General features: G+C 29.8%; 1 protein-coding gene across 18 annotated transcripts in view; it reads left to right on the top strand.

The window, feature by feature from the left end:
* LOC107450465 (recombining binding protein suppressor of hairless) overlaps positions 1-10167 on the top strand; it is a 119978-nt gene that overhangs the window by 63213 nt on the left and 46598 nt on the right. For 4 of the 18 annotated variants that reach the window (XM_071185107.1, XM_071185103.1, XM_071185105.1 and 1 more), the window contains exon 1: positions 9255-9406. The exons of 7 other annotated variants lie outside the window; for them this stretch is intronic. In XM_071185107.1, coding sequence (XP_071041208.1) covers positions 9383-9406 — 24 coding nt within the window. In that variant the 5' untranslated portion in view covers positions 9255-9382. Of the gene's footprint in view, positions 1-6351; positions 6762-9254; positions 9479-10167 lie in introns of those variants that run through there. 7 more of the 18 variants (XM_021148738.3, XM_016066260.3, XM_016066261.4 and 4 more) reach the window with 4 other exon arrangements.

Below are 10167 nucleotides of genomic sequence, written 5' to 3'. Positions count from 1 at the left end.
TTTTCGCTAACAGTGATCCGGAAGTTTCCGGAGATCGAAGGTCCAAACGTTTCAAAAAATCATTGATCACAGAAGTTTCCGGAAATCAAATTTTCAAAAGTAGAACTTAAAAACACAGTTTATTTTATTTGTTTGTAAGGGAGAGCCAGAGAGATACTTTATAAGCTTACATTCATGATTAATATTCATTCTTTATCAGTAAATAGTTGTTCTAATCATAAACTCAAGAAAGAAAGACATATTTGTAAATTTATAATTACTTCTCCAGGTTGTTATAGGTATGTGTAAAATTTTAAATATATTTTAAGTAAACTAAGAAATATCAAGAAAAATTAAAAAAACCTGGTTTAAATTTTTTTCTAATTTTTGAATTTAAACTTTTTTTTTTTTTAACTCAAGAAATTTTCCGGAATTTTGACTTGGGCTCACAATCACCCCTGCTACTCTAAAATCAAAACATTTTCATACCTTATTAATTACTAACCATATAATTTTAAAAATTTTAAAAATTATTACTGAATCATGCATTGCAAATGATTTACTTCTTATATTAGTTGAAAAAGCGCTTCAAGATACTCGGAGTGCAAAGGGTGAAGATAAGAGCTTTTAAAATTTACGAAACCTGTTTAATTGCTGTTTTAAATAAGTAAAAACAATTTAAAACCACTCGTCCATGTTCCAGCTTGATAAATGGATTTCATGATGGTTAAGTTGTGGTGAATCTTAATGAATAGAATGGAAAAAAAACATTAAAAAAAAAGAAACATGTAATAAGATGTTAAATCTATTTACACATCACCAAAAAGTTCTGAATTAAATTACATATATTAATGTCAATAACTTTGTCAGACCATTCTGAGTCAGCATAATTTTATAACAAATACTTATTAATTCAGCGTCGGCGTTCTGTGGTTGACGAATATCAACATCGTTCCATCGATTGGGAAAAAGCATTCATAAAAATTATAATCGCTATCGACACTTAGGGTGCACTTTGAATTTAGCTTTGCCACTTATTTTTCGTGTGAATCATTTGGAAATATGCTTGTAAGTAGCCTTTTAATCACTGAAATATTTTTTATTATTTTATTATTCATTATCAATATTGGTCACACATAGAACGCAGTCCATGATTATGTTCTCTTGTTCGCAATCTAGAATTAAATGTTTTTATGATCATAATCAATTTCACTCAGTAACGAACATAGTGCACTACATAATATTTTAATAATTATATTGCATTATATTATTAATTTTGGTCAGTAACGAACACAGAGCGCAATATAATATTTTCTATATTAGATTATGCTCTACTCCTTGCAATCTAGCATGAATTATTTGTAAGATTTGTACGTTATTCCGTATCTATTTTGGTCAAGAACAAACATTGAGCTCAATCTGATATTATCAATATTAGATTCATCATCATCAATGGCTTGACAACCCAGGGTGGGCCTTGGCCTTCTCAAGAAGTTTTTCCAGGCTAACCTTTTTTTTTGCTAGTGTTTTCTAATTTTTGGTTTTTAAGACCAAAAGGTCTTTCTCTAGGCCATCTATCCATCTCAAATTCGGCCTGCCTCATTTTTGTATGCCAACTGGACTGGCATTGAAAACTCTTTTTGCGGTACGGTTTTTTTCCATTTTGATAACGTGGCCTGCCCATTTTATTCTTCGTCGTTTAATAAAGTTAATAATGTCAGGTTCATTATATGAGTGATAAAGCTCTGGATTTTATCTTCTAATCCACACATAATTTTTTTTGAATTCCTCCAAAAATACTTCCCAAGACCTTTCTCTCAATGGTACCCAACATAGCCTTATCCGTACAAGATATAGTCCAGGTTTCACAAACATATGTTAAAATTGATCTTATAAGATATTTATGTAATAAAACTTTTGTTTTTCTATGAATTATATTAGATTTCATGTATTTTCGAATTCCATTGAAATCAATATTAGATTACGTTTAGTTAATTGTGCGCGATCTAATAATAATTATTATTTTATGAGTTCTATTAATTTTGGTCAGTAGCGAACTCAGAGCACGCTCTATTGCTCGCAATCTAGCATTAATTATTTTTTAGATATGTATGTTATTCCTTATCTACTTTGGTCATTAACAAACACAGAGCGCAATCTAATATTATTATTAGATTACGCTTAATTGTGCACAATCTAATAACGATACTTAAATTTTTTTTATGAGTTATATCAATTTTGGTCATTAACGAACTCAACTCGCAATGCACCCAGTGTATTTATCAAGCGCTTTATGCATTTATCTTTTTTTTTTTATTTTTTATTTTTATTTTTTTTTTTTATATATATTTTTTTTAGAAGCAATCACTATTCGTCAATATTTCCCTTTTTTCGGTTAAGAAACAGTATTATTTGCATGTTGTAACTGTTAAAAAAATTATGTTAGTCGTGGATATTTTATACTTCCCGAAAACTAGCAAGAATAAAATGATTTTCCAACCAGTTTTGGCTCTTTTTTAAAAAAAATCTTGATTCGTATAATTTCTTCAGACCCAAGGTATCCATTAGCATTAGGAAACCTCACCAAATACAAGGTACCCACAACCAGGAAAAATTAAGGAGTGGCGAACTTTTGTCAAGACTAATTAAGAATTCATAATGTTTAAGTTCCAATTACTTTTATAAAATCACTTATAAAGTTTTGCTGCCACAATAAACGAAAATAAACGAAACAAAACGAAAATATTAATATTTAAAAGTGGGCATATTTTTCAGAACATAGCTACCACTTGAAAACAATTTCCAAAATATAGCTACCACTTGAAAACAATTTCCAAATCGTGCTTGGGGCGTACCACATCATGTCTGAAGAGATTAAGACTAAAATATCAGCCGCAGTCGAGAGGACAGAAATCCATCTTTTTGTGGGTGATTTTAAGGAGGTAGCAACTAAACAAAGTGGATATTTTCTAATCTTAGTTACCACTTTTTTTGAAAAAAAAATTTATATTATTTCAGACCGAAATAATGACTCATATTTTTAATATGTTATGACGAAAGTTAATAATTGCTTCCCCCCCCCATTTGAATTCTCTGAATAAAGTAATTGAGTTATCTGTTTTGTTCATTTATTGTCATTATATTTTATTTATTTAATATTTTTCTTAAACGAGAAAAGATCTGCCATCTACTACGCATTTTGCAAAATATTTTATAGAGTGGTAGACATTTACAAGCCAATGTTTAAAAATTTTTGGTTATTTCACCAACATTTTAAAAGTCTCACGGCGAAAGAGCTGGCTTATAAATTTATTGAAATAACATACATTTGCAGGCTTGTTTGCTCAATTTAGGCTTATAAACCTTTGACAAGTAGAAAGACATCTCAAAGAATACATTCAGGGGTACGGCGGGAATCGAACCAGCCACCTCCACGCTTCACACTGTGTTTGGCGGGCAGTACCGCTCGGCCAGTAAGGCCCTACGAAAGAACTGGAACAAAGCGGCGTTGCATATGAATTTTTAAATCGTTTATATGTAGTGGTGTGGAAAATAAGTTCAAATGAATAAAAAATATTAAACTTAGCTAAGCTTAACTAAGTTAAAAATAATTAACACGTTCACGCCGGGGTGACCCAACGGTGGGTCACGCTAGATTGTCTCATCTTGGCAGCGCACCGGAGTAAAAACTGGTAACAATAAATTTCATTTTTTAGTTTTTTTCCGGGAATAATAAAAATCCATAACTACCAATTGTTTTTAACAGATGCAATTTTTATATTGAATTGCTTTTTCGCCGTAATAAATTTCCTTACAGTGAATTGTTATTGTTGAGAATAGATTAACTCCTCCCGAATATTATCTAATATTGAAATAGTTCTTCTACCAGTATTTTCACTTTTCCCGGCGTGAACGTGTTAACTTAAAAATAATTAAAACATAACCTTAGTTACCACTAGAATAAATTTTTACAAAAAGCGTAGAAAGTTGGCAGCCCTGTGAAACATATAACTTCTTTCAGCATGCGAACTTCGGTACTTGATGGGTTTCAAACTTTAATTTCTCGCTAATTTAAAAATGTTTATACGCCCCAAAATAATGTCGTTTTTGGAACGTTGTTTTTTGAGATTATTGGTTTAAATTTTTGTTTAACCTGTGTCTTGTTGAGAATGTTTTTCTAAGAAAACCCTCTTTTAAGGGCATAAAAAATAACGAAATAGATTTTAATCTGACCTGAAAAAAAAAGAGTTATTTATTTATTTACCTCTCTTATTTTGCCCACTAGTATAGTTCTTATAATTGAGTGCAGCGAAAATTCTATTCATTATTTTGAGTTTTAATTATAACGTAGGAAAGATGCTCCAAATTCTGTTACGAAACTTCCAGCCGTGACCCACCTTATATTTGATGTAGGCTTTCTTTAAAAAAGTGTTTTTATACGAAAAAGATACGCCTACACCTTTTGGTTTCCTCATTCGTAGGTAGAACACAAAATACCTATTAGAACTTCTCTTAAAACCCCACCTCGGGGATAGCGAACCTGCCAACTTTGACCGCTAACCCAACGAACTTAAATTTTGTATTAATAACTGAAGCTCTTAAAAAATATGCTTCAAATTGTGTGCTGAAAGTATGTGAATATTTTTTTTATTTAACTAGCAATTGGGTAAAAAAAAAATATTTAATCTAAGTGACATTTCAGAACCAAGTATAAAATTTAGTTAGATACGTTTGCCCTGCTCATCCAAGAAAAATGCTAACAATGAAATAGTTAGCATACCAGTCTTTTATTTATTTATTTATTTTTTTTAAAGAAAAATCCATGTTCTAAAAAATGGTATATATGTCAGTACTGTTGGCGCATCATGAATCATGCGTGAAGCTTTTAGAAATGGGGACCTTTTTCTTTTTACCCATGTAAAATTCGCATCGACCAAAATGGACGTTGGAAGTTTAAAACTTCTTTCTAGCTTAATCTTTCTACAATTTTGAAAATATTCAATAGGTTATTAATATTTATATAAGAGCGCTTTTTTTCTTCATTATTGTGGCATTAAAAAAAGAAAGAAGCCATTAACTTCCTATTCTTATTTTGGTCAATGCAAATTTAGCATGGTTAAAAAGGACCCCATTATTTGAAGCTTCAAGCATGATCTTTCAAATTGTGCTAACAGTTACGCCTTGTAAAATCTTCAAAAACATATGTTACTAAAAGAAAGAGTGTTAACATAGAGTTAGTATAAAAGTGTTAACATTATTTTGATCAAGCCCTGTATATCTTTTGTGTGTATCAAAATTATCGACTTCATAAATTTGTTGGGATGATTTTTAATAATCATGTTTCTTTTGCTATTGTTTTTTATTATTATTATTTTTTTAAATTTGGGTAAATCATTGGGAGAATAAAATTTTGTGCTGAGTGTCAAATTAACTTTAAAATAGTTTTTCAATCTATTCTATTTCTTATATTTTTTTTAAACATTTATGGCTAGTGTCACATTTCACTTAATTAAATTTTTTTTATTATCGTTGAAGTCAAATATTTTCAATTGGATACCTGTAAGTTACCTCACGTGAGAGTCAGCCAATCAAATTCTACACTCACACATGGCGTCGCTTGTAGGTATTGAATTAAATCTGATCCGAAAATTAATTCAGCTTGATAATAAATCCATGCCTTAAGGCTGATACGTTAGCACTTCATGCACAACCGCAAGATTAGACACAATCATGTGATTAGTTGTAATATAAATATTCATTTAATCTCAATTATAAATATTCGTATTTTTTCTTCCCCTTCTTATATCGGTTTTATATTCCGCAGTTCTAAAATTAGAAGAAAAAATGATTACTTATTTGATAGCGGGAAAATAAGTGGCAATCCAAACTGACCCTTCTCAAAAATTTTTGGATTTTTTAATGGATATTCCAAAATAATTTTACATATCATACGAACTCTTTACAATGTATTTTAGTTTAAGATAATGATATATTTCTATTTAAAATTGACACTTCATAATTTTTTTTAAAATAAAAAGCGGAGTCTGATGTGTTTATTTCATTAAAACTACAACTCGTAAGATTTCACAAAGCACCCATGAATAACCTCTGGTCAGTTCTTATTACGTATGTTCAGAAACTGATTCGGGGATACCGTGTAGTTTGCTCCCGAATCAACCCGTCATATCGTCTGCGAAATCGTTTTCATCTTTAAATGCTACACTTTAAATCAATACCCAATTTATCCCAGGAAGCACCCCTTTTAAAAAATAACAAGCATAGTTTATTAATAAAAAATCCGGCATAATATGATAGCATAGCTGAAAGGCGGGGTCGAGAGCGAGGGGTCAGAACCCCCTCTGAGTGGCTATTGTTCTCACGTTCTTTTTGCCTGATGGCGGTTCCCACGGAAGTTCTGGCCCCAGGCCACCTTTTCATTTGATCATTGAAACAGTTATTCGCGTTGTAGTTCGTTTGGTGTGTTCTCTCTGCCGTCAATCGCATTTTTTTTAAAACAGACGATCTCCGTCAAACAGAACAAGATGAAAAAGTGAAAATTTTCACGTAACATGGGTGAAAACTCGTTTTCTGTATCGAATTCTATCGATTATTGGATAACTCTTCTATCATCGTCTGAAAGTTTACCCGGAGACATGGAATAGTTTGTTTACTGTTTATTTGTTTACCTGGTGGATGTCGCGCACTGTGTGCTGGGAGTGTGAATTTTCCTAGATTTATGCGGATTAAAATGATGAGTTATGACTGAAATTTACATGCGAGAGGTGAATTTAAAACTTTTTCTCTTTGTTTTTAAAAATAAACTTAATGTCAAAAAATTTGAAATTTGATGATTTTTAACATTTTAGCAAATAATATTAAATTTTCTAATGCTATTATAATTCCTGCTGTTAGTTATATTTATTGTGCCCGTGTTTTGATTGCCTTAAATTTTTTAAATTGCTAATTTTAATTTTTAAATGTTTTGTTATTAAATAAAGTACACATTTTATTTTACCTTTGAACACTCAATATAGTTATTTTTTTTTAACACAAAAACAAAGTACAGTTTATAAAATGTCTTCGTCTGGGTATGGTCTGGGTAATAGTTTGTCCACCATTTGTTTGCTTGGTGGGTGGTGTAGTGTAAATTTTTCTAGATTTATGTGGAATTATAAATGGAATTTATACGCTAGAGGTGAATTTAAAGCGTTTTCTCTTTGTTTTAAAATGTTATGTCAAAAAGCTCTTTTTTTATTATAATTTAATAAATAATTGCTATTTAATTCGAATTTTATTGTAATTACCATTGTTTATTTAATTTACTGTGCTCTTATTTCCGTGAAGTTTCAAATTTAAAAGTATCTAGTTTAAATTCTTACAAACTTCGACGCATTTTCTGAGATGTCAACTGCTCCGGATACGGCAAAATATTTTAAATAACGCTAGAGACCTGCAAAGAAAAGTGTGCAGAATTTCGGTTAATTTTATCTTTGTTAATTTTCTTAAAAAGCTCAACACTGCGTTATTGCAACAAAGTGGCGTATCATATAACCCTTCGAATTTTTTTAGATGTAGTGGTGAGTTAAAAACCATATAAATCGAATTTTTAAATCAAGAATCACGCATTAAAAGACTACCACTTGAAAATAGCTATCCACTGTCCGGAGCAAGTGGGCCTCTCTGCATTTTTAAAAAAATAATTGTAATTTTTTTCCTTCCAATTTTATACTCTTGGTAATGTTATTATTATTGACTTTAAATATTGCTAAGCACCTGGGGAGGGGCTATGATTTGGTTACTTTTCTCTGACAAGGGTGGGAGGAAGGGTATCAGCAATGTTTATGCAAGACTGTAAGAACCCCTTATTTACAAAATGTTCTTAAAAAGCAACAATTTAAACAAAAATATAAAAATAAATCATTCGTGGAAAAATTGCACATTTGGATTGTAAGTTGAATTTGGGGAGAGGAAGTTAGAAAATTTTCTTTAAGAGTTTTAAACATAGAAGGAAGGCACAAAGGATTAATTAATTCCTATAGAATATTCTTTTTAAAATTTTGTAAAATAAACCGCAACTTAATTTGTACTTTATGCAAAGTTTTATCTTTTATTTGAATTTAATCATATTATTGGGATTCAAAATTAAAGCAGAATCCCGGAAGGGGTAGGTTGCGATTTCCTTACGTAGCATGGGGGGAGGGGGTTGATTTGCTTATTTTTGTTGACCAGCCGAAAAGGAAAAAGTTAAGAAAAACATGCTTATTCGAACCGCCCCCTCCCATTTTATAACAATAATGCAGTAGTCCGTTCATTTAGACTAAAAATTTACTTGGACTAGCATAAAATAATTTCATCAATGGTGGTCCTCTGCATCAGCAATCGATGTGAAGGGACGATATCGAAATTTCGATTTTCAGTTTCATGTTTTGCTCTGTATATTTGTGATAAAATAGCATAATTCACTCTAATTCTTTGTATTGTAATTTTTGTTTCAAATTTACTTTATTATCATTAAAAAAATCTAATCACACGCAATCTAATTTGAATCACGCAAATGGACCATCTAAAATATTCATTTCAAAAACTATACATGCTAATGAGAGTCTTTAAATTTTATGCGACGTGCAATTTATTTATTGCAGTACAATGATCTTGTTTCTCAAAAATTATCTAAGTATGCCTTATTTTATTTTTATTCCAAAAGAAAAGTATAAAAATATTCCAAAAATTCGCCAAGTCGTTTGTAATTTTATCTGACTTAAGTTTTTTTTATTTATTTATTTTTATCTCTAATTTTTACTAACGTATTTTTTTGAAAGAAATAAAGCTCAGCAAGACGGAATTAACTTAGGTTGGTATTAAAAAAAAAAAAAAAAACTATATGTATGTATTTAAATTGTTTATACGAAGTAGTGAAAAGCTTCGTTTTAATTCTAATTCGTTAAAATATTAACAAATTATCTTAGCTAGACCTAGAAAAGTTAATTTTTGATACTACGAAAGTACCGTAGTTGTTAGAAAGCGTGCGAATGAGATCAAAACGAAATCAATAGAGATAATAATTGAAAAGTTTTTATATTAAGTACAGTTTTGTACGTACACCATGTCTACACTAAGTAATGAATCTAGTGAATTGTTTTACTCAGAATCGAATGATATTAAAAGTGTGATTTACTGAGAACAGCAGAAATTTTTATTTGAGGAAGCATCAAAGGGAATTCAAATTTTTAATTCGGGTATCAACCATGTCGTGTGTACAGGATAAAGAATGAAATATATTATTGGCTGTGTTAGCGGGACTTAATTTGAGCAAAACTAGACAGTTGAAAACTTGTCAAACCAAACTTTGTTGAAAAACATACTACATGTGGCCGGTGAAATGTCTACGAGTTAGCGTTGAAATATGTGGGAAGAATTTTATTTTGAGGTCTTATTATTTTTTTTTCTTTGTAAATTATTTTTCTTCTACTTTTTTTTAAAATTTGTTTTTACTTTTGAAGTAAGTAATAATACAGAAAGATTTATTTGTAGAAAAAAATTATAATTTTTAAATCTCATATTAGCTATATTTTCATATTTTTATGTAATTCATATTATTATCAAATTTCAAGCTAGCTATATAGCTAATATTTATGAATTAGATATATAGCTCATTTGAAATTTTCTAAACATGCTAAATTAATACAAAAACTTGAAACTATTAAGTTATCTTGTTAGAACGAATTAATTTTTATGAAAATTAAATATTTTGCATATATTTTTTTGATGTAATTAGAATTGTATGTCTGTTTTGCATGTTTGTATTGCAGTTGGTTGCATGTCTTTCTTCTTTAAAATATTTTGTGATTTAATGCATATGTAACTATCTTAGTTCTATATTGATTTCATTGTCAGTCAGCTGTCACTTGTTTTTAATTAAAATTGATCAGGGAAAGAACATATTCTGTAATAAAAATTCTTAATTTCTTAAGGCTTAAAATTGTTTCATTGTGGTCTGTTAGTATACTATGGAACATTAGTTTCTCTTGTTACTTAGAACAGTATACTATGGAACACTAGTTTCTCTTGTTACTTAAAACAGTATACTATGGAACATTAGTTTCTCTTGTTACTTAGAACAGTATACTATGGAACATTAGTTTCTCTTGTTACTTAGAACAGTATACTGTGGAACACTAGTTTCTCTTG

Source organism: Parasteatoda tepidariorum, chromosome 9, assembly GCF_043381705.1.
Source record: "Parasteatoda tepidariorum isolate YZ-2023 chromosome 9, CAS_Ptep_4.0, whole genome shotgun sequence".
Taxonomy (NCBI): domain Eukaryota; kingdom Metazoa; phylum Arthropoda; class Arachnida; order Araneae; family Theridiidae; genus Parasteatoda; species Parasteatoda tepidariorum.
This window is presented reverse-complemented; position numbering and strand designations above follow the sequence as displayed.